We start from the raw sequence: 24168 nt of genomic DNA, 5'->3' as shown, positions 1-24168 counted from the left end.
TCTCGCGAGATCTGGCGCGGTGGCGTCGTGGAGGCGCGTTTGAACTGTGGGAGCGGCGCCGGCCGGCGGGCGGGGATAGCGGTGCGCGGCGTGGGCGCTGCGAGGGGTTCTCCTCTCCGGTAAGGGGGGGCGGGTCTTCTCTCCGGGGGGCTGGGGCTGGCTTCGTGGCCGCTTCTCTGCAGCGGCGGGGCTCCGTGTTTTGGGGGTGTGTGTGTGTGCGTGCAGGAGGGCTCCTGTCCCCCTCCCCACCTTTCGTGCTGCGGCGTCTGGGAATCCGTGGCCTCCTTCAGCCAGCGCCTGCCCGTGCCGCCTCTCCTGTGGCCCCTGAGGTGCCGCGGCGGGGGAGTGCACCCGCCCTGCGCCCCCTTCGCCCGCTGGGGTGGCAGTATGGGCAGGGGACGATGTCCTGCGAAGCCGAGCCCGAGGGTGAGTCATCGCCTGGCTGCCTCGGCAGGGCCTGGCGGGGGCGCGGCGGCCGCCGGTGGGGGGACCCGCGGTAACGGCCCGCGGGGGTTACGCAGCGAGCAGGGCGCCGCGCCGTGCGAGCCAAGCGCCGGCGGAGCCAGCCGCGGGTTTACCGGCTCCCGACTGAAAGGTCAGCTTGTAATCCGATTTTCTTTTTTTTTTGGTTTTTTTTTTCTTCTTCTTTTTCTAATATTTGCCCACCCAAGAGCGTGTTTTGTGGAAGTTGTATAGCCCTGCAGTGTTTCAGCTTGAGCGTGGAACACGGTAGGTGAAGAAATGGACTTGTTTAAGGAACTGCATTGAATTGTGATGGGAATACCTGCCTTAAGGGAAGGAAACGATCTTGCTAACGATGGTAGTGATCAGAAGACTGTGCAGGTGCTTCTGAATAAATCAGAAAGTATGTGGCCGTTAGGAATAGCTCTTTATTAGTTTTTAAATTTTTTAAATTATTATTTACATACTGTAAACCACCCTTAGGAATAGCAGTTTAACTAGAAGAACAGTCGTAGAGCGGGAGAGAAAAGTTTGCATGCCAGGAGAGCGCCTTTTGGTATCCTACCCTATTATTTTTATCAGTGAGTACTTAAATGGTTGAATACTCAAGGTCTGGACCCCTCAGCACAGAATAATGCATCATGAAATGTTTGAAGGTAGCTGGTCAAAAGTGAGTAACTCTTGTAACTCTTGGTAGACCAAATGGAGACTGATTTCTATTATTTCCACCCCCACCTGCTCACCTTACTACCAGTTTATTTTATCTTAAAACATTATTTTCAGGATGGTTTACTTGACCTAAAGTGTAACTAAATTGCAGGCAATTACTTCCCTGTATAACAATACATACGGCTTTGTGGGCAGAGCTACCTGGACTTGTCCGATCGATTTAATTCAAAACTGACAAATAAAAAATGGAGGATGTCTGTGCTCCGAAAGGCACACTTGCTGTTTCCCCTAGTAGTTGGCAAGGAATGTGTGAATAGGAAAGCTATTTCTCTTTTGCTTCATACTTCTGCTATAAAACTAAAGAAAAGCCTAAGGTCTTTTTTTTTTTTTTATGTCATCCAGCAAATGATTTATTAGGAGTTCAAAGATATTGTATGTGAAACTGGAGGAGAACATAGAAAAGATATGGATGGGGCTAGTAGGGAGCAAGATAAAAATCCCTGAACAGCCCTTAAAAATTATGTATGCTAGGAGAAGGTGACCCTGGGTGTTGCCAGTTTACTTTCCCCCAGGCCAGTTGCAGAGTATCTATCCTTTGGCAATATTGCCTGGTCTGGCTGTTTGTAAACTATCTGACAGCTGCCTCAACTAAGATTTGAATAAGATTTGCATTTCTGTGGGGTTTTAGCTTGTGATCTGCATTTTCATGAGACAGCCACAGGCCTTAAGCCATTTCTGCAAAAAGAAATGCTATGAAGGACTGTGCTATAATGGCAGTTTATGCTCATCTGGACTAGACAACTACTGCGTTTTTTTTTCTTTCTTTTAGAGGTGGAGTAGAAGAAGAAGGTCAAGAAAGACTTAAATGGACTTCTGAGGTAAAACGTTAGTTAAAAATGTTACTCAATGTAACTTAGTAAGCTAGGAGCAATCATATTGCTCTGTTGCCTCTATACCGTTTGATAAGAAAGTCAAGCTATTTTTAAAATACTGTTCATGAAGTGAAATTAGGATGGATTAATCTTTATAATGCACACCAGGAGTGGTTGCCTATATATTTGTATTGCTACATCCTACTGTTAAAATTTGATGGTTAAATGGTATACATTGTAACCGTCCTTGGATGGGTAATTGTTGACTCTTAGTTTTAGGTTTGCAAAAATCCTGTCTTTCACTGGCATATGTTAACATAAGTGTGCAAAACCAGTATTTGAAGTGTTGCAGTGGTTAATGTTGAAAAAGTGATGGTTTGGAGCCTGGCTGGGTAAAGTCTCTTTGTATGCATTAAACCTGGATAACAACAGCAAGTGACGAACAATGCAAAAACCAGAATATGATAATTTCTATCTTGTACTTCTGAAAGGAATTAGCACAGTTTTGGCATGATGTACTTCTGCATGTTAAATTTATTTTTCTTTTACAGGAAACTCCTGTAAAAAGTCCTAGTGGAGTTACCCATATTGAATAAAAGTTAGCCAAAAAAAATAATCAAAAAAACCAAAGGCTGTATGTTACAAAAATGACTCTTAAAAATAAACTTTCCTGTATTGAGCTGTGAAAGTTGCTCTTGATTAAAACCAACATCTTGCTAATTTTCATAAAAATAATGTATGTGCCAGTAAGGAATGGCAATAACTAAATTGCTTATGTAAAAAGAAAAAACACAGCAGGTCTTCAGTGAAGAACTACTTTAATCTTGAAGTTATATAGAAGTTATGAACCACCCTGGCTTGGAAAAATCAGCTGCAGATATATATATATATGTATATCTTTGTTACTGCATACCTTCTGAAAGAACTCTTGGCTTATGTTGTTCAGAAGCCTGAGTAGCTTAGCATTTTCTGTCTTAATAGGATTTTTTGCAGTGTGCTGGTTTAGTAGATTTGGGAGCAAGCAGTCATACAAGCTTATGGTTTTAATTTGACTTGCCTTTTATTTTTAAAAGTATTTTGTTTGTTTGGATTTATTTTGCCTTAACTTTTTGCAACATTTATCTTTACCTGTGTCTTTTGTTCCGATTCAAAGAAATGTGTGAATTTTCTGAAACATGTGACAAAGAGATGGTTATTTAGGTTACCTGTAGCAACTGATGTTTAAAGTGGAAAACAGTCATGAAAGACTCCATTAAACACTTAATATAAATGAATAAAAATACCTGATTTAAAATTCCATATATTTTAACAGGGCTTCTATTTCTGACTCTTGCCTTCAACTACCTTTATCTGTTTCTGTATCCCAAATAATCTTATTAGGGGTAAACTATCCTGCTAACATAGCTGCCTACATGAATCCTAAGTGTTATTTGTGTACATGAGAAATGCTATACTTAGTGTGGCTTTATTTATAATACTGGAGGAAATAGTTGGTGATAAGCATAAGTATTTTTACAAAGCTCTTTCCTAGCCTTCTCTTGTATATGGCAAGATAGCTATATACTAGATTAACTCTGGTCCTAGCGTGCTAGGAAACCAGGTTGGGTACGCAGGAGTTGTTTTGCTGCATGCTATTAGTTATGACATAGTCAGATGTTAACCAAGTTTATGGAGAAATAGTTATTATTTTACTGGTCACAGAACTGTTTGTTCATGAGCTATCTTTTTTGTCTTGTAGTAATGCAAAAATATATCCTTGAATCCTGATCAAGGAAGGAAATCAATAACTTCTTCCAGAATAACTGCTGTAACTTCAATATATTTTTTTCATCATTTTGTGTTAGCAGTATTGAAGCAACAAAAGGAAGAAACATGGAGACAGAGACCATTTTAAATCTGAAAAAACAACTGAGGGAAGCAGAGAATGAGCAAAGAAAGGCAGCACAATATGGCTTGCATTTGTTGGAGTCCCATAGTGAAGTTCAAAATCAGTTGGATCAAGCACGCCGTGAATTGACTGAGAAAACTGAGGTGATGTTTTAAACATGAAGTAGAAAAAGCAGTCAAGAACTTTGTTTTATTTTAACTATTTTCTGAATATCACAGGTGTTTGAAATCTCTTTTAGAGTTTAGTATAATTTTAATAAACCCTTTTAGTTTAAGTACTTGTAGGGAGGCCTTTTTATTTCTGCTCTGAGGTATTGGGCATAACTTTATCTAACTGGGACAGGATTTGATAGCTAATTATGCATCAAGTATTCAGTACCATGTAGAATTAATTACCCTTAACGTAAAACAAATAGTAAGTGCTAAAGTAAATTTGTTTTAGAGCATGTGTTTTGGGCATGTTTAGCAATTAACTCATGTCATGCTTGCCCTGTAAGATTTGTTATCATGTGAAGCGGTAAAAGGAATGCTAGCAGCAAGAGTGTAAAATTACTGTCTTCTGTAGTGAAGTTTTTCAATTTTCTAAATACTGAGGGATTCTGAATTTATTAGTACATTTCTTTACAGCTCAGAAAAGAGTAGTGTAGTGTTGAAATATAGAGTTATTATTTAGTCAGCTGGTTTTCTTCTTCGTAATTGTTCAAGAAAATTCTAATTGGAAAAGTCTCTTCCATTTGTCATGAACATTTTAATTTTGATACTTGTTTGGTTTCAGTCGCCCCGTGCTTCAGAAATACTGTTTCTCTTAATTTAGCCTGTTTCTGGGTGTGTATCCATTCTTTCCCTTGTGATACAGCTAAAATGTTTGAGGTTTTGTTGTAGTTTTTAGTTTGGTGTTTGTTTCTTGTTTTTAAACAGCTGGAGAGTTGAGAGTACCCTGCTGTTTTGAATGAACACTAACTTATTTCGATCAGTTTTGCTGTTGGTAAGGTTAGTGCAAGATAGGCAGCTGGAAAGCACAAGTCGTAAGGAAGGCAGGGCAGGATCATATTTTTCTGCTGACTGCCTGAGATGGTAGCTACTGTGTTGTGAAGCTGCATCCGTAGGTTGTAATCCTATGTTATAGGCTAGAACAAAGTTATGAGCTAAGCTACTGTGAATCAGATCCGTTAGTAACTGATTACAAGGGGAAAAGGAAGGAATTATGTGGTTACATACAGTAGAATAACATCTTGTGTGGGAACTATGGTTATTCAACAGATTGTTTTGAGCTTTTTAAGCTGTGGCTCTCCTCTTTGGAATCTGAGAGCCAAAGCAATTACTGTGAACACAAGTGTAAGTTTTAACAGCAGGCACAAGAAACTTTCAGAAAAATCTACTTTTTTGTAGAAGTCTGTAGATGTTTCTGCCTTTCCTGGATCTGGCCAGCACTGCTCTCCCAACCCTTTTCTGTGCACTGTCTTTGAGTTAAAATTCTTGTCCTATATATGTGAGAGCTAAAGCATGTCTTTGATACGCTGGTGTTCAGGCCACAGAGGTCAATTTCATACCTGGCAGCTTTTAGTTTTGTTACGTGCCTTTTTTTTTAATTCTGGCTTGTGTTTTAATATTATTTTATTAAAAAAAAATCCTGCATCTTTAAATTGATTTGGTTTTGGTATTTACCTCTTCTACTTTCAAGACTCTTCTTACTTTTTCTTATTAACTGTTAGCTGAATGGAAGAGTAAAATGAAGCTGCCCTTTATAATTAGCAAACATATACAATTGGGCATAGAGAAAAGCTGATTAAAAAGGAATCCTGCAGTCTGGAAGGGTTGATGGGGTTTATTAAAAACAGTAAACAATTCAGATGTTCCTACCAAACACTGAACCCAGCTGTTCTGCAGTAGGAGAACACTGGATGGGCTGTAACAGTTTTTAATATAATTGTGTCCAATGGTGGTAGAAAGGACATGTAAGCTCTTGCTAAATTTCTTTGTCACACTTGCAAAACAGGTGCCTGCACCCTTCATGTTGGGTGCAAAGAAATATACGATTTCCCTAAGGAAGGCAATATTACCCAACCAAATGAATTGTAAAACTTGAGAGCAGTTTTTGGGGGTTTTTTTGGAACATGAGTATGACAATTCCCCAATTCGGACTACAAAAAGAGGTTGAATGAGCTACAAGTTTCAGGCTTTTATTGTGTTGGTTCTGACCCTGTATTTAGTACGTTGTTCCCTAAGCATTTAGGAATATTACCTCTAGGTTTATTAGTATGTTATTTCTTTCAGAAATTTGAGCAAGACAAATACTCTCTTCAAAGAGAAATTGATCTCAAGAATCGAATGTTGGAAAGCTTGAATTTTGAATGCGAGTCCCTTAAGCAACAGCAAAATGTGCAACTGGATAAACAGAAAGAACAGCTTGCTAGAGTCTATGGACGAGAAATCAGTGACCTTAAAAACAAGGTTTGGCAACTAATAAACAGTTAAAAGGTTGCTTATAGGATTTTAAAGACTATGTATTTAACTCATAATTGCACACTTAATACCAATGAAATCTAATAAATAGTTATAATATAGAGGGGCTTGTTTAGCTGTTTTTTAACAAACATCTGCATAGTTATGTTGTGAATTACATCACACTTCAAAAGATGTTTTTAAAAGTTTACTCGTAAGGTGTATTTCTAAGACATTTTCTGTAATTAGAACAGTGTCAAAAGTATTGTGCTTTTCAAGAACTTATTATAAAATCGTACAACTTAGTTGTCAACTGTCTTTAAGTTGGAAAACCTGAAAGCAGAACTAGATGAAACCCGACTCTCGGAGAAACAATTGAGACACAAAGTGGATCATCAGAAGGAAATAATTGCTGCCAAATCAGAAGAACTACATATGATGTCTGAACGTGTACATGAGACCATGTCTTCAGAAATGCTCAGTCTTCAGATAGAACTCACTGAACTAGAAAGTGTGAAGGTGTGTGACTAATACCTAATTATTTAGAATATAGGCTAGTTAAAGATAACATCCTGTGCTTTTGCTCATTTCATTATTTCATTTTTAGATGCTTTATGTATATTGCTCCTTTATGATTGGCTTACTAGTAAGACAATATGCACAGACCGAATAATAGCCTTAACTAGATTTTAATATAACTTCAAGATAATAATTTGTATTGAAAGTAATTACTACTAACAGACCTGTTTGGTTCACTTGGGCCTGCTTTTCTAAAAATTGTTTTAAAATCTTTTTATTATGTACGTGATTTTTTTGTTGTTGTTTAGGCCAATATTGAAGAAAAGCTGAATGAGCTGCAGTACAGTAAAGAACAATTAGAACTCCTAAACAGTAACTTACATAATCAGCTGGAGCGTGTACAAGGAGAAAAAGAAGAAAGGGAAAAAGAAATTGTTTATTACTGTAATGAGTTAGAGGTATTGTCTTAATTTTACTCAACAGTGGTAGATAATCTTTGACTTCCACAAGTTGTGGTTAACTTGTCAGTGAAACACCAGGAGTTTTGTGAGAGGAGTTCTGAAGGAGGGAGGGGAAAAAGAAGTTGGGAGGGTGGGTGGGGGAAGGACATCGGCTAGTAATGTTTGGTATTGCCTGTTGCTAAATACTGTCTATATTGGCCTTTCTTTTGTGGAAGGCTGGGTATGGACACCCTTTGCATGGCAGTGTTCTGCCTCGCAGCAGGACCTTCTCACAGGTCACTGGTACAATTCTCATTTTTTATTTTAAGTTCCTACTGAATGCCTTGGAAAGCTTTGTACTGGGGAGTAGAGGATATGTGGCAAAAAAACACAGCAAGGCTAATAGTCTCAATACCACTGATCCATTGATAAATATCAAAGTTTCCCTTTAAAGATTTGAGTTGTGCTTTTGTCCTGAAGGACAAATGGAATGTTAAGCCTTTTAGTGAAACAAAATCGATTGTCTCTGTGTAGAGCTGTATGCATGGTTTAAGTACTGCAGTACAATATAATCTGTGCTGAAGGTATAGGAAATGAAAAAGAGGTAAAGCTATTTGATTCATTCATATATGCAGTACATCAGATGCTTAAGTGACTAAGATTCTCTTTGCTTTAATCCAGAAAGCTCACGAAGCTAATCAAGAGCTTCAGGTTCAGCTGGATCAGGCAGTGCAACAATCTTTGGACCCTGCAAGTAAAGGCAATTCTCTCTTTGCTGAGGTACAATTATGTCACAGATAACTGAGAATATACAGAGAAGAAATAATTCCTTGACTTTTTATTTCTTATATTGCATTGAAAATAGTAGAGTATCTGTACCTAATCTGGCCAGCATGAATCTTTATTCCTCAAATACTACTTCAGTGTTGAACTATCTAGGAACTGAGCTATGGAAAACAGTTTTTATGTGCACGCTGAGTTTGAGGACTTATAAACTTAATGGAATCACTTTAAGTTACCTGGCTATCAATATAGAAGTTGGGAGTGAGGGTTCGTGACAGTTCTGTTGCCGCTCTTAGCTCCAAGTAGTTTTGTTGAGCTGGTAAGCCTTCTTTAATGCGGAAGATAGTATGTGAAATAATAAAAAATGTTGATAAAAGCTGTCTTTTAAAAACATGCTGAAAAAGTCTGGATGTGTGAACATTTGGGAGGGTTTTAGAATAAGAGTTTAGCTGCTGTTAAATGCGTAAGAAGTTACTCTGTTTCCTGACAAAACCCAGGAAATGGGTTGAATTGGTACACAGGGTTTTTTGGGGGTTTTTTGTTGTTTGTTTTTTTTTTTTAAAAACCCTATTTGTTCTGATGCCTGTGGACAAAACTATTTGCAGCTACACTGAAGCATATGAAATGTTCTTTTACTTTATTTTGATATCAAAAGAACAAAAAAACCCCATTGTGCCTTACTGATTGGGCTTCAGCTGCTACAGCAGTCTTCAACTTTTATCTTGGAGGTTATGGTAATAGCTTATATTTTCAAATATTGTTGCTGGAAAAGCAGTATTTGTAGAATGAACGTCAGTTGTTTGGCAACATCTCCTTGTAAAACTCATCATCCAAGTGACAAGTGTTATAATTTTTGTAGTAATAATTGTTAACAATGTTCTGTAGGTGGAGGACCGTAGGGCAGAAATGGAACGACAGCTGATCAGTGTGAAAATAAAATATCAGTCACTACAAAAACAGCATGCATTCACTAGAGAACAATTGCAAAGAATGAAGGTATGACCATTACTGTAATACTCCAGGGTTTCCTTGGGGTCTGGTGAGGCAATGCTTTAGTACACAGGCAAGAGGATTTGATGATTGTTATGATGTAGTAGCCTGGGGGGAGGGAAATGGGAGAAAAAACAAGTGAGACTGTTGTGCTATTTGACTTCAACAGTAACTCGGTGTTTTTCTGTTGCTATTAGTGCTTCTACCTTATCCTAGAAGTCCAAGTTATCTGAAGGCACTGTGTTTGCTTACTGTTTTTAAATGGATAAAAGTAAAATGCAACTCTTGTCAGTCAAACTAGCATTCGATTTGTCTCAGTGATTCTCTTCTTACCTAATCCTTGTACTACATGAATCATTTACTTGTGTATTAACAGTGGTTGTCAGGAAAGAATGTAAAGGAAAGGGCAGGCTTGTACTTGGTCCTCTGATCATTGTTCCGTTTCGGCCCACCCCCCAATTTTGCTTTCTTGTTTTTATATTTGTCCATACATTTCTGGCTTTCCCCTATCTTTAGTGTGAGAAGAAGTCCTACCTTCTGTCAGAACTATTTAATTTAGACTACATTTCTATAGGATGGGAGCCTGTTGGGTAATACTGTTGAGAACTAATAGCAGTGTTGAGAACTAATAGCAGAGACTGATTTACAAGATAACGTAAAGGGGATGCTGCAAAAGTGCCAACTCTTTTTATGTTGGTCTTCTGGTTTTCCAACACAAGATTAGATGCTTTCATTTTGCAGTCTGAGAGGCGTGCTTAAACAGCAAGAGTGATGATAATGAGTAATACTTAAGATACAGGTTTGTGTTACCTAGCTTTTGTGGAGAAGTAGTTTGAAAATAATCGAAACGACATTCTTAAAGGATGGGAAAACTACCTATCCAGCAAATTAATTCTCTTTTACTAAAATCTGACCTTGAGAGCTAAAGATGGAGCTAAATACATGAGATTTGAGTGAGTAAAATGATTAAATAGACTCTTCAGAAACTTTCTTGTAATGTGAGGGTAAGTCAGTTGTACTGATTGAATAGTCATAGAAACATTCCTAATACTGAAGACATTCACCAGGAACCAAGGCAAATTGGTATCCCTGTTCTTCTATTCAATGTTTTTATTTGAATTTCAGTTTTTACTCATTTTCTCCCATAACATTTCTTTCAGTATAGATATTGGAGATGGGTAGTTTGTTGGGACAGCTATTTTGCTGAAGCTGCCATCTTAGATCTCTCCTAGGACCCTCTCTGCTTTGTGTTGCATTGCAATGCTGTGTGTGAAAGCTCAATTTATAGTTAACTGATCTTTTCAGTTAGGAGCCGATTCCCACATTATAGCTAACTGTTGTTGCAGCTTTAGTTGTTGGAATGTCTGAATGTGGTATTTGCTGATGACTTCTTAAGATCTGACTGCTGAACAGAATGTAAACAGTACTGTGAAAGTTTTACCATGTCTAGTGTATTGCCCACAGTATCCCTTCTTTTTTTTTTTTTTTTAACGTTTCTGTTCTTTGTTTTTTATGTAGATCAACTGTGACTTGCAGTTCTGACACTAAACAAGTGGGCTTTTAAATGAAAGGGGAAAAGGTTAGGTGTCCGCAGGCTTGGGAAATGTAAGAATAGTTTTAGTCAGCCAGTAGGGTTTAAAATGTTACCTCCCTTATGTCTTACAGAAGCTATGAGGAGGAGATGATTGAATATTTTTTTAGCTCTTGCCTGTGTACAGAATAATCAACATATTTTACTTCACAGGAGATTCTGTAGGGTAAATGCTCTTCTCTGGCTTTCTCTGTTCATCTGTAGTCTAATTTTTTTCAGTTGATCCCTTCTCTGTGACTCCTACAGTGTTACCTTATTCATACTGGCAAGACTGGTAAAAAGTTACCACTAACACCCTGCTAAGTCTTTCCGTTACTGCATTGCATATTGTTTCTCCAGTTGTTTAAATGTCTGATGTATCACTTCTAACTGAATGTGTTAAGGCCCTTCTGCTATGATACTATTACAGTAACAGCATCAGAAAAATTGGCTATAAATCAAGACTTCTTTGATAAACGTCTCCTTTTGTAATGTCAGGTGGTGTTCCTTTCCTTGAAAGGATGTGTTACACTGAAGGAGTAGAAGCTGAAATTCTTGGATTAATATTACAGATGGCAAACTCAGTGTTACCTGTACCTTAGAACCTGAACTGTAACAACAACAACAAAAAAGCTTTAAAAGTCATTGTTTTTCCCCCAGTGAGTTCTTGATAGATGATTTTAGCTCTGATAAGCAAGCCTGAACTGTAGTTTGGTTCTAGGTGACTCTGTGTTTACAGTTTGAATGTGAAATCTTGTGTGTGTCGTTGACAGTACGTTTTATAGGTTCCTTAGTCAACACGGAGAAAGCGATGACACCTCAGTACTACTGTTCAGTAAGTTTTCAGCTGTCCTAAAGATTTTTAGTGTTATGATGATAACTGTGAAGATTACTGAGTTTAAGCATCCAGTGTGCTTCTGTATTCAGGATTAGAATGACAAGGCTTAAGTACCCTAACCGTTCTGGGTAAGAGACTGAGATTTTCAGTCACTTAACCCAGTATTTATTGTAAAGATATTATTTTTGCCTTTTTTTCCAGATGCAAATGGCTACACTGCTACAGATGAAAGTCTCTCAGGCAGAATATGAGCAGCTGGAACGCTTACAGTCAATGGTGGAACAGAAGAACGGTGAGGTAGAAGACCTTCTTTTCAAAGTGAGACAGCTAGAAAAATTTAAGGTATGTGGTCTGTAATTCAGTGGAAAAGTCATAATCGGAAGCTAAAACATGAGAACAAAAGCAATTATGAAAGCTATCTGAAGGCCATGTTCAGGTTTGAGAAGGGTTTCGAAGGCTACTCGTACCTTAATTAGACCCAAGTTCCATTTTACAGCTGGAGAACATATGCTTCTGAGGTTCAGAGAAGCAGAAAATGCTGTATGACCCAACCCCCAGTTTGGATAAACAATTCTCACTTCACCTTCTTCTTTTATATAGTTACCGGTAGTGTTTAAATTCAGTCACTTGGTAAAAGTCCACTCTGCTATGACACCTGATTTTGTTTTATTTTTTTCTCTTGAAGGACGTAATGGTTTCATACTTCTACTGTGTGTACTTAAGCTTTATCACTTTTTAGTCTCTCAACTATATTGGATTTCTTGGATATTTGTTTCCTTAATGTGTCGTATCTTTGCAGTTGAAGCATGCTCTTTCCTAGAAAAACTGAATTGCTTAATCATCCTTGTAAAACAATCTTTTCAATCCTCTTATGCAACTTGATAGTATCTTGTCAAAGTTTTGGAAGGTGTGAAATACATGAAAACACTTGTATGCACTATTGTAATGTTACTGATGTTTGTGTGCATACAGAATGAAAAAATGTAGCCTTTCTTACGGACTGGACTCATTTGGACCTTTCTTAAATGGCTTTGGAATGTAAACTGAGGTGTATAAGCTTATGCATTAGCATTATGCTTTCCAGGATAGTGTCCTCTATTCTGCACTTAACTGAAGTGGCATAAAACTAGGCTTAACCTGTTTTAGTAAGCAACTGAGACATTTGATTGCTTTCCTAACTTGCTTGTGTATAAGCTTGATCTGCATTTATTTTTCTCTCTGCTATAAATAAGTAGTGTCAGGAAATAAAATGATTGATTCCACCATCAAAAGTATCTGTACTCAAATGACTGACAGAAGCCTATGAGATCTGTGGGACAGTACTAAATCTGAGTACTGCCTTTTCAGAAAAAAACACAAACCAAAACCCCTAGAATGTCACATGGTACTGATGTATTGTATGGAGAGTTTATTGCATTTATGGCACCTTTACTATTAACCAGTTTTCTCATCTAGAAGATGTAACTTGCTTTGAGATTCTGGCTACTGGGTAACAAGGCTTGTATTTCTTCGGGGTCTAGCTGCTGATGCTTGGAAATAAAGGCTGTAACCAATTCCTTGTGGGTTAACTAAATATCCTGTATTTTCAAGTAAAGAGGAAGATAACTGTTCTGCAATGCTATTTGGAAACCTTCTGGGGTTGAGAACTTGCTTTTAAAATTTCATTCTCTTTCAGACAATGAGAGAACTGTCAAGTTTCAGTGTTATTTGACATGTGTAACAAATGAGGAAGTACTCAGAGGATCTGAGCTCTCTTGTATGTTTAAATGTTTCTGTGATGAGTCTTCTCCATAGAAGTGTGTGGAAAACTAAGGGCTAAGCTAATGTACATCTGAAAGGCCACTATTTGACAACATGACTTTTTTTTTTTTTTGTGTGTCAGACTTTATATGAGAATATGGAAGAATCCAGACCTAGGAGTAGCCCAAAGGAAGGAGAGTCAGAAGATGGTTACTATACAGATTTACTGCTGCTGAAACTTGACAAGTCAAAGTACGTACTTAATGGTCTGAGGCCTGGATGTTCATTGTAGTCTGGTTATCTTCCAGCCACTTCTTCTTATTCTTCCTTTTTAGTCACTGTTTGTGTGTAGTCCACTGACTGCATGTGCAAATGTGCTCCTTGTCTCAGTTTGTAATGCTGTGGAACTGTCTTACCTTCATTCAGGACTGAGACCTGTTTGTCATTTTTCTTGTTCTTGCTAAAGATAGCAGCAGAACTATTTCATACTGCTGTTTCTTCTAGAAACATTGTTAATACTAGATACAAGATAAATGAGAACTTAAATTTTTTTTAAAAAATTAACCTCTAAGGGAATTGTTTGAAGCTTCTTAAAGTCTATAGGCTTGAATGTATTTCTTTTGTAAAAATAGCCAGATAATAACATTTGAAATGTTTTATTGGGACCACTTAGTTTAGATGTATTCTTTGGCTAGTGGATTCCATATCTATTAATTAGCAAGTCCATAGTGTTTTGGCCTCAGGACTGTATTTAAGCCCTCAGATGCAAATATTGCACTCGAAGCAGGAGGTAATGGTCTGCTATGGGAATTCCTGAGAAGTCTGTCACTAGCTGCTGTTGCTGTTAGGAGAAACTGGTGTGATCTGGGTACCTTAATTAAAGAGCATTGAGGAATGGTGATTCAGTGCTTATGATGTGGAAGTCAATGGCCTCTGAAACAGAGGCAAGGACATGCACTGAGTATTAAGAGAATTATTTTTGTGTTGGTTGCTTAGAGTAACACTGTAAAGCTTGCATTGTCAGTTATAGAAGTAGTTATATTAATTTATACACAGGGTAGAAAAACCCCAATGAAACAGTGAATTTTTAGGTTAGGAATGGTTCCTCAAACCAGTTATGTATAAAAACCAGTTATGTATGCATGTGTGCATTGTTCAGCATACAGCTTTGTTTTTAACAAGCATTCTGTCTCTGGTAACTAAACTCACTGCTCTAGGTCAAGTTCAAGAGAAAACTTGCCTTGTACTGGAATAGGTCTCTTTCATTTCCTACTAGTGTGTAAATATAAAAAGACTTTTATGTAAAGTCACTGAGTGCTTAGTTGATTCTGTATCTGCTGCTTTACTTAAAAAAACCCCCAACAACAAACCAGCCAAACCAAATAAATACCCTGCCACCGCACCCCCCCCCCCAAAAAAAAAAACCCCAAACCCAAAACCCAACAAGAAAAACCATTAAAAGAAACCATGTCTGAGTGACTGTATTTTCTTCCTACCCCAGGAAGGAAACAGAAACCTTGAAAAATGAACTATCCTTGCAGAGGATGAAAGCGCTGTATGAAAGCCAAAGGGTTCTGGAAGTTGAAAGGAAACTCTTTGCAATTGAGAGGCGTTTGCAAGCTTGTCAGAGTGATAATATGAACTTGCGAGTTAAGCTGGATGAGCTACAAATGAAATATGAACCTGGAGGTAAATGCTACTTTTCCATATGGGGGGAAAAAAAGTAAAAATCTGATCTTCTCAGCTTTCAAGTTGAATAACATTAGACAGGAGGACATTGAGTTCGTTCCAGATATAAACTAATTTTTAAATGGCTCTCTTTTTGATAATAACCTGGTCCAAAACCTGCTGAAGTAGTAAAAGCCCTACCTTGCTCAAGGACCTTACTTCAATATGTATACTAATACTAATTTTAGAAGACTGAAAGAGTACGAATTAGTGTTCAGAGGCTTTATAGGCTAGCTAGGTGACCATTTGAAGTAGGTGGGAACAAGTTCTCAGGAGGTGATTTTCCTAATAGTAGCAGTATCTCACAGTTGATGAGAACTACCAGCTTTGTGCATGTAGGCAGCTGATAGGAGCTTTGTCATAAGTGCGAAGCATTTAGAAGAAAAACTGTTTGATGGCTTTGGTTAATATCCTGAAGAACAGCTGATGCCTGGCTATCTGCAGAAACAAGGGAGTTGCAGCTATGGAGGAAGATAAATGGGGAACCAGATGGGTGAATTGGTTTTGGTACTTGTCCATACCTAAAGGATTTAATTTTAAAATCTTAGTTGTGGGAGCTTAACTCAGCAGGCTTTAAATGGAAATAAAATACTTAAGCATATTCATGTAGGTCAGAGCATCTATCTGAAAGCCTTAAAGGTAGAGTGGGTGGGGGAGAAAGAGATTTTTATTTCTTTTTTTTTTCTTCTTCTTCTTCAAGCTAACTTCTATTGGGGTGCTTTCTTACTGAGAACAGATTATATGAAGGGACATCCTTTAAGGGATCTAAGTTGTCTATTCAAAGATCTTTAGTCATGGGAAATGTTCTTCATTAGTTTTATTATGAACATGTTGGTGGACAAGCTAACTCCAGCTTTGCTTGTGTACAAAAAATATATTCATTTTTTCTTAGAAATTTTTAAAGACACTGAAATTAAAAAGGAGATAGAGAACATTCCAGTGGATGCTACTTCTGAATACTTGGACAGCAAAAATACTTCAGCAAGCGAAGCTGCTCTCACTCAGTCACCACTTAAGGAAGAAACAAAGATAACTTCCAAGAACTTGGAGAAAAGTGATCCTTTTCCAAAAACACGTATTCTTGAAGCACCACAAATAAATATCGCCTTTCAAGCACTGCAAAAAGTAGTTGTACCTGAAAGAGGAAGAAAGAGAGTTAAAAGTGAAGATGACAACCATGATGCCTCTACTTCATGTAGCGGGAGTGGAAGTAATTCCTTGACTTCAGCTGCCCCCAGGTCAGTGTCAGCTTCTGTCTATGGTCAAGGCAATCAGCAGAGACCTGCATCTCTTTTCTTTCGCTGCCTGAACTATGCTATCCAATTCTTTATCTGTTTCCTCAGTGTTGCATGCAGTGTAATTCCTCAGTTGCGGCTACCTACGCTGAACATCTCAATACCTTTTAGAAAGACTAAAATGATGACTAATGAAAAAGACTCTTGAAACTGTAAAATATCTGAAATAATTTTCCCATTACTTGCAAATGTTTAAGGTGTGCAGATAGCATGACGGCTTGCTTGGTTTGCTCTGACTTCAGAAATAGGAATGCTGCATTCTTGGTCCCTTCAAAGCTGCCACACACTGGTGTTACATATCAAAGTAACAAAGGCAATAGGTACCATGCTTCAGTTCGCTACCTAATTTCAGCTCTCATCAACTTTCAGACTCAGCTAAAAGCCTGAAAGTTATTTAAATTCAGTAATTCTTAACTTGAGTTGACAGAATTTGCATTGTACAGGATAATAGACAATGATGCTATTTATGTTGGCCGACAACTGACTTCTGTAAGCTGAATGCCTGATAATTAGCAAAACTACTACTAAATTAAGATCATTTTTCCCCCCGAACTGAGAAATTAAGTTACTTTTTGATAGATGTTAAATTAACTTAGACAAGTAATTAGCTCCAACCTCTTTATCTTGGTAAAAGGAATGCGGATTATTTTTTTTCAGCTGATGCTTTTGTATTCTGTTCATATTCGTAATCTTCATAAACAGGTGTTATGGAGGAGAAAAAATCTGGGATAGTCTAGATGTTTTTGAGCTTATGACTTGCTAATGTCTGCTAGTAAAAATAGTTTATTTAATCTAGAATGACAGTAGCTTCAAAGATTAAGGCGTAACACATGGAAATCTGTACAGTATATCAAAAATTAATGGCATTCAAAGGTAATTGGATTGATATTTTGACTCCCAGATCAGTAGATCAGTTAAGGTTGCATTAGATACAATTAACAGTTTTAAATAGTACAATCTTCTGAAAGAGTCTGGATGGAATATAGCAGAAATAGCTATTTCAGTACCTATGTCAAAATATGCCGGGAGTGTTACTGAGGAGGAAGGATCAGGGAGGTCAGATGTGGGTGGTGCAAGTTGAGAGGGAGGACTGGAAAATTTAGTGACGATACGTGTACAGAACATTGTCACAACACGGAAGAACAGATAGCATGTGACCTGGGTGTGAAAAGTTTTAACTTATTTCCTCATATTTCTTTTGGAAAGGAAGATACAGTGTCTGCCAGTAGGAAGTTGTTGAAAATAGTTTATGTGAACTGATGAAGGGGTAAACCTACTGGAGAGTGGGTGAGGAGGAGAAATCACTTTGATGTTTGAAAGCAAAAGGAGTGGAAAAAGTGGAAGAGGAAGATGGAGTTGTAGTTCAGAGGGGGGTTCTAATCTTCCATCTGTTGCTGTTGGTTGAAATAAGGAACAAGACATAAATCAGTAGATTTTAAAACAAACACCCCACCAACACAAGGACAAAAAACCTCCACAAAACTCCATATAAAAGCTTTTAAGCAATGGTGGTATGAACCTGTGAAAGGCAAATCAAGGCACAACGTTCTGTTCATGTTTCTGATTGTGTTAGGAACTACTAAATCCCCAGTTAATGATGTTAGGATAATGGTGAGGATTTACTTAACACCCTCATCTGTTGTGATTTATTGTGAAATAAGAAGTCACGATAAAATCTGAGTGTTTGAGAGATTGGGTTTCTAAACACTGCAAGCACCTCTGGATTTTTGTGATGGATGTGGCCAGACCCTGTGTAGGAATACAGTTAAATGCAAAGGCGCAAAAAATACTGGCAACTTGAGCAGGAATGTGCGCCTGAAAATTGAGAATTTGGGAGAGGAAAAAAAATTGGCATATGCATGATGGGTAGTTGTCAGTGTTTCACCTTGGGTTAAGTAAAATGTGATGCTGTGGCTGAAAAGGCTATTGTGGTCATTGTGGGGTTTTTTTGAACTTGAGTAGTTTTTGTGCAATAATTAGTGTAGCTCTTTCATTATCAGTCCATGAAATGTGACAACGGAAAGAGCTGAAATAACTGTGAAAGGATTGCAAACTTCATTTCTAGAAAATGATGTTTGAAAAGCTTTGTCAGCTTAAGAGATGATGTAGTAGTAGTCAGAAGTGATCTGTATGTACTTGTTTGGGTGACAGATTCACTTGTTTGAGGTCTTGCTTGCTAATGTGATTTAAGCAAGGCAGAACTAGGTAACTGAACTAACACCATAAGTATGTATCTGTAGTGCATGTGTGTATACTTACAAAAGTGTAAAGGCAGTAAACTTTGGAATACTTCATTAGGTGATGGTACTGATTAGGTTATGGTATGTTCTCAACACTCATGTACTAGTTGAGACTAAAGATCTAAATATTAAATATTTAAGTGAGTATTATTAATTATCAATTGCTATTGTAATTCAGGTAATGCGAAGGTTATAGGTAGTGATAGCTCTTGTTAGGCCAACTGGTCAATAAAAAGATACACTCCTGTATTGAAATGCTTTTCTTAACTGCTGAAACAGCAAATTCTGACCCTTGCTGCCCAACTTAGTTTGCATTCACCTTTGAGGTTGTTTGCTTTAGTTTGATCTGAAGAAAGGCTTGTGTGCCTAAGACCTTATTTGCTCTTTTATTGAGTTGGATTACATAGACCAAATCTGCCTCATTTGGACTTTGTTCAAATGCCTAGAGCCATTTGGCTCAGCAGGAGGTCTGGGTAACTAGTATTCTCTCTGGCGTTTTAGTCATGCCATTCATCCTCAGGAAGTAAAGCTCCATCTGATGAGACTAGTTGATCTTCCTCAAATGAGTAGAAGGAACCTCCATTACATCTCACTTTGGGAGTCTACAGAGTCAAAACTTGATAGAATCATGTTGTAGTTTCACGAGCATTTGTTTTTGTTGTGGTGTTGTTTTTTTTTTTTTTAAGTGGAAGTGTTTTAACTGTCATCTTTCTGAGCCATCCATTTCCCTGTGCAACTCTTCATGAAATGTGATGATGCTGTAAGGGGTGGTCTGTGAGCTGGCTTGGTATGAGGACTGTGGTGGGTTAACTTTGGCTTGCTGTCAGATGCCCACCCAGCTGCTCTCACTCCCCCACTTGAACAGGATGAGGTATCAATTGGTCATGGGCAACACAGACTTGATTTGGGGAAGATTAGTTCATAGCCATTTAAAACTAATGGGACAGTGAGAAAGGAAAAAAAAAAACCCACCACAACTTCCCCCTAACACCAGCCCCCCTTCTCGGGCTCCACTTCGGTCCCTCATTCCCAGTTTCTGCTGCCTCCTCCCTGAGTGACACAGGCGGAATAAGGTTTGCGGTTGGTTCATAGCACTCTGCTCCTGTGTTATAGCAAAGGTTAGTAGAAAAGGATTACGATATGGACTGGCTGATTTTTTTTAACTCCATGAGACTTGATTTCAGAACAAGATGCTCAGCTTTTAACTTGGGAGTCTGTTAAATGAACTCATTCATTTGTCCCTTGTTATATGTACCAGCCTGTAGACATGATCTATTACACATTAGTAAAACTTGTATTTTATAAAAAAAAAAAAAAAAATTCAGTATGGCAATGAAAACACGGTTTAGCAACTTGTAGGCTGTAGAATAATTGGTCCTGAAGCATTTGCAGACCAACTACAGGATACTCAGAATGAAAGAGTAGATTTTCTTGGATTGTCTGTTCGTTGTCGCATTAAAGCTCCATTATTTGAATTTTCAGGCATTTCTGAAATGCCATAAACTCACTGCCATAAACTAAGGTTTTTATAAGTGAAGCAAATTATGGCAATCTATTGCTGATCCAGATGAAAGCTGTAATTAACTGAAGTGTAGCTTGCATACATGGAATGGCTTATTTGTTTTATCTACACAGGTCAGTCACACCCCTGATAAATTAGGTATTTATTAGTATAGTTCTAGTCTTAGGAAGTTAGCTTATGTTATGCTGACTTGCATAAACATTTTGGTGTGTATTCAAAGCATAAAAAGATTATTGTTTTCTTTCTTCAAATAATTAATTCTAATAGCTGCTTAGTTTCATAAAAAGAATGTGATGTTTCTGATGTGAATTTGGTTTCCAGTGTTGTTACACTATATGCTAACAGAATTACCCAATACTGTAAAAGGGGAGTATTTTGTATAAATCTCATTCTGCTGCTTTGGAACATAATTTGTCAATTCAATGTTTATTTGGCCTTTCGGTTTGAGTTCTTGCTTTGTTCTGTGTTTTTATAGGGAATTCTTGTTGGAAATTTTGGCCACTAGAGTACTGGTTTTGGTGGCCTTGAACAGAGGTTGTTCTAAGGCAGAAGAGCAGAGGGTCAAATGGAGAGACTCTACCCTAGGAACAGATGCGCAGACACAAGCTCTCCATCCCTAGTTACAGCTGCCAGGGGAGCACAGGCTGAGCTGTAGACCAGAAGACAATTACTAAGAATATGCTTTTCCTCCTTCCTTGAGTAATGGGTTCTTGTTGTAACCACCAACAAATGGCTACTTGCAAGTAGCAGCACATCGAAAATGGAGGGAGCTGGGGGAAGGCTGACTATGGACAAAAAATGGTTAGTCTTCGGAATTATATGTGTGGATTTAATGCAGAGCAAAAGGTGGAGTAAACACCGCTGACCTGGAGGAGATGCTCAGCAAAGCATACTGCTCTTTAGCCTGAGACAGTGCTTATAGGAAATAATATGCAGGTTGCTTGCAGTGGATAAGAATAGTTTATTTGATAATCTGTGCGTAAAGATGAACTGAGGAGTGGGGGTGTGTGTGTGAATCTGTAGCTATGTTCCCCAAACATTTTTGTTACAGCTCCTTTTGTAGTCCTCATTTCATCTGCATCTCTCAGTATCGCAAATAGATCTCTAATAACTGGGTAGGAGCTATTCTTGTTTGGAAAAACTGCCACTGAAAGCAGCGGTAGATTGTTTTGGGCTGCTCTCTGGAGGCTCTTGACAGCACTAGAAATCCACATGGTCACTAGAGAGAATTGCTTTCGACAGGTATGGTGAGCAACTGGCATATAATTTCTGCTGGTATGTAAAGTGATGTTTAATTGGGAACTCCATTTTCCCATAACTTGTTTTGCCGTGGAAATAATTGTACTAGTCAAATGGCTGTGGGTGATTTGGTTGAGTAAATGCCATTATTTATCAATTAGTTCTAATGACACATTTGTAGTTTTTTAAGTAATTCTTAAATAATCAAAGCATCTGATGGTGCTTAGGTGTCTCGGTACTGGTTTTTAACTTCCCTCTTTAACAGCAATGTGGCAGTTGTATTCCCATTTACGTTCTTAGCAGAACTAAAACCTGTCAGTGGACAAATGATGCGGAACCTGAACATTTCTTTCAAACAACTTCTTTTCAGATATTCAGGCATTAAGATAAAGGCAGTAGCAGTGCAGAACTATGTTGGAAACCAGGGTAGTTGCATCAAGCTGTAGTCCTTTTCTTGGTGTTAAAGCAAAATTCTTGACTTCTAGCAACATAATACAAATGCGATGGACTTTTCACTTGGAGTTGTGCTTTTGTGGACTTGATCTCCTTTATGTGCATGGCACAACCACTGTTTTTCTTAGTTATTTCAAAGGCTGTTCCAACCAGCTAATGCTTCCAGTAATCTTTTTACCAAACATTTCGGCATGTGGCAGGGGGTGGGGGGAAGCCTATACTTTTAAGTGATGACATGTGAATAGGACTGATGTAAAAACACTTCATTGTCGTCTTGTTTTACCCTTAAATGCTGTTTCCTCTGTCTTTGTGTGTGGATGGTCTTGTATGCCACTTGGCTTGTTGATTTTGCTTAAAGCTCTTACTTTAGCACTGTTTTTTTATTAACTAAATATGTATTTAGAATGGTTGCTTTGCCTGTAGGTTAACAGCTGAATCCAGCTTTGAAACTACGGAAAAAGAAGATACGAAAGAAAATAATGTCACGCCTGAGAAGAAAATAAAGAAAAAATACACAACATATTATGTATGTCCTAAGCCAACTTCTGAAGTACAATGCGCTCAGCAATAGAAAGTACGTTTCTGGAAGCAACCTGAACAACTTGGAGTCCTGCTTCAGTAGGAAGTACTGAGTAAACTTGTATCACACATAGATGTACAGATTCCTCACTTAGATACTGATCTGCCTTGTTTTATGAAGAGTATGATTGCATTAATGAGTGTTGCTCTTGTGATACTCTAACTTCCCACCGGGCACCTGTTAGGTTCCCTGGCAGAATGACCTGAAGTGTTGCCTTGTCTTGAACCTTGGCCAAGTCTCTAGCCATGTGTTAATTGTTATTTGTTTGAAGCACAGTGCTATCCTAAAATATAAGAATTTGTTACAGAAGTTTCATTATATGCTAAGATAGGGATAGGGGTCAACCCTGAGCAAGACAGACTAGACAGTGTTTATGGAGAAGTCTGCTAAGTCATGTGATCCTTCTTCCAGTTCCAGGATTCAGAGTTCTTGACGCTTTTCCCCCAATGGGTAATTGTTCAACTTTCAGACTGACCTGATTGCAAAGGTGCATGTGAATTTTTTTATGCATTTTGTGGGACTGTTCTTTTGAAACTCCATAAATTCTTGTATTTTTACTAATATTTAAAATAAACCTTTCTTTCTCTTCCTTTCTAAAATGTAGTCTCTATAACATTTAAGAGAAAATATTTATTTAAAGCTGTCCATTTTTTGATTGAGAGGTAAGGTATTTTGTAAAAAGTTATGTTTAGAAAAATATTACTATTCAATAAAAGCTAAGAAATTGTAATGCGTGTGCTGTGTGGTGTTGTGTTCTTAGGAGATAAAAATTAACTTGATGGTGCTTCCTGCTGAATAATAGAGAGCATTTAAGCTAGTTCCATTGATATCTCTCCCACACTGGCATTTATATGGAAGTTTAAGGTTACTTCGTTTGATTCATTATATTACAGTTTAAGCTCCCTCTAGTGAATGGGTTAGCCGCTTTCTGAGTAAAAAACTCAGTAGTTAAGATGAAAGCTTTTTAAGGCTTCTCCTTTCAAATCCATTAAGGAAAAAAAATCTTGAGGAAGAATCTTACAACCCGGTGGGTTTTAGGTTTGACAGCTTGATACACTCTATGTTAACTTCCATTGGTGCTTTGGAATCCAAGACTCCCAACATATCTTTGTATTTAAACAGGTAAACTTCAAACTCAGGTCAGATACTGCTAGTCAGCACTGAGATAGTAAAGGTAAAAATGCTATATAAAGATTTTTTTAAAATTATTTGTCACAGCTTTGGTCAAATTGCAGTTTCATTTGGTAGCTTGCGCTGTACTAGTGGTGCTGACTGATTTTATTAATTTTTTTCTCTCCACCGCCACCAGAACACTTCTAGATTGTATACAAATGTACCTTACAAATAGAGTTTTGAGTTAAAGCATCTGTTGTAGGAACATGATGCTGAATGTTAGAGGTTTGTGGTGGGGGGCAAGGCAATCTCTTCCATACAATTTTGTCGGTAGCTTTTGGAGGAATTATGAACTACATGTCTCTTTATGAATCTGTTTAATGTACTTGTCTCCACTTTTTGGACATGTTGTTTAGAGTTGTGCCAGTTCAGAAGTGATGACTGGAGTTTTACCTATGACTATGCACGTGGGTGACATTACCTTGTCAGTCATTTATCTCAACATGCTGAACTGCAACATTCTGAGTCACGGCAGAGGTGACTAAAGATGTGGTAAAGTGAACTTAAATGAGCTTATGTGGCTTGTTGTTTTCCAGTGCAGTTTGAACTTGTTATCAGTCCATTTCCACCTAAATTTAGGCACGGCCTGTTGCCTGTTGCTGTTGAACAAAGTAATTGTAAATCCATGCATTGTAGAATCTAATTGCATCACTTCATCAATCTAAGAAATTTACTATCTATCCAAATATTGAGTCTCTTATTAATGAGGTCTCTATAAACTGAGGA

At 37.9% G+C, this 24168-nt stretch overlaps 1 protein-coding gene across 8 annotated transcripts; it reads left to right on the top strand.

The window, feature by feature from the left end:
* Nucleotides 1–2: 2 nt before the first annotated feature.
* On the top strand, nucleotides 3–22999 carry SPDL1 (spindle apparatus coiled-coil protein 1). 8 transcript variants are annotated; one of them, XM_055718857.1, is made up of 14 exons: nucleotides 3–119; nucleotides 672–729; nucleotides 1961–2009; nucleotides 3851–4034; nucleotides 6165–6341; nucleotides 6657–6851; nucleotides 7160–7309; nucleotides 7973–8071; nucleotides 8960–9070; nucleotides 11674–11814; nucleotides 13355–13464; nucleotides 14714–14901; nucleotides 15833–16178; nucleotides 22113–22999. In XM_055718857.1, the coding sequence occupies exons 4-14, from the start codon at nucleotides 3876–3878 to the stop codon at nucleotides 22258–22260; spliced, it is 1824 nt and encodes a 607-aa protein (XP_055574832.1). In that variant the 5' UTR covers nucleotides 3–119; nucleotides 672–729; nucleotides 1961–2009; nucleotides 3851–3875; the 3' UTR covers nucleotides 22261–22999. The 8 variants fall into 8 exon arrangements, with proteins under 8 accessions (XP_055574832.1, XP_055574826.1, XP_055574827.1 ...); XM_055718851.1 differs by lacking the exon at nucleotides 22113–22999 and having other exon boundaries at nucleotides 15833–22106; XM_055718852.1 differs by lacking the exon at nucleotides 22113–22999 and having other exon boundaries at nucleotides 3848–4034; nucleotides 15833–22106.
* Nucleotides 23000–24168: the final 1169 nt, after the last annotated feature.

The sequence above is a fragment of the Falco cherrug genome, chromosome 8, assembly GCF_023634085.1.
Source record: "Falco cherrug isolate bFalChe1 chromosome 8, bFalChe1.pri, whole genome shotgun sequence".
Lineage (NCBI taxonomy): Eukaryota > Metazoa > Chordata > Aves > Falconiformes > Falconidae > Falco > Falco cherrug.
Note: the sequence above shows the minus strand (reverse complement) of the source record. Positions and strands in the feature narration are given on the sequence as shown.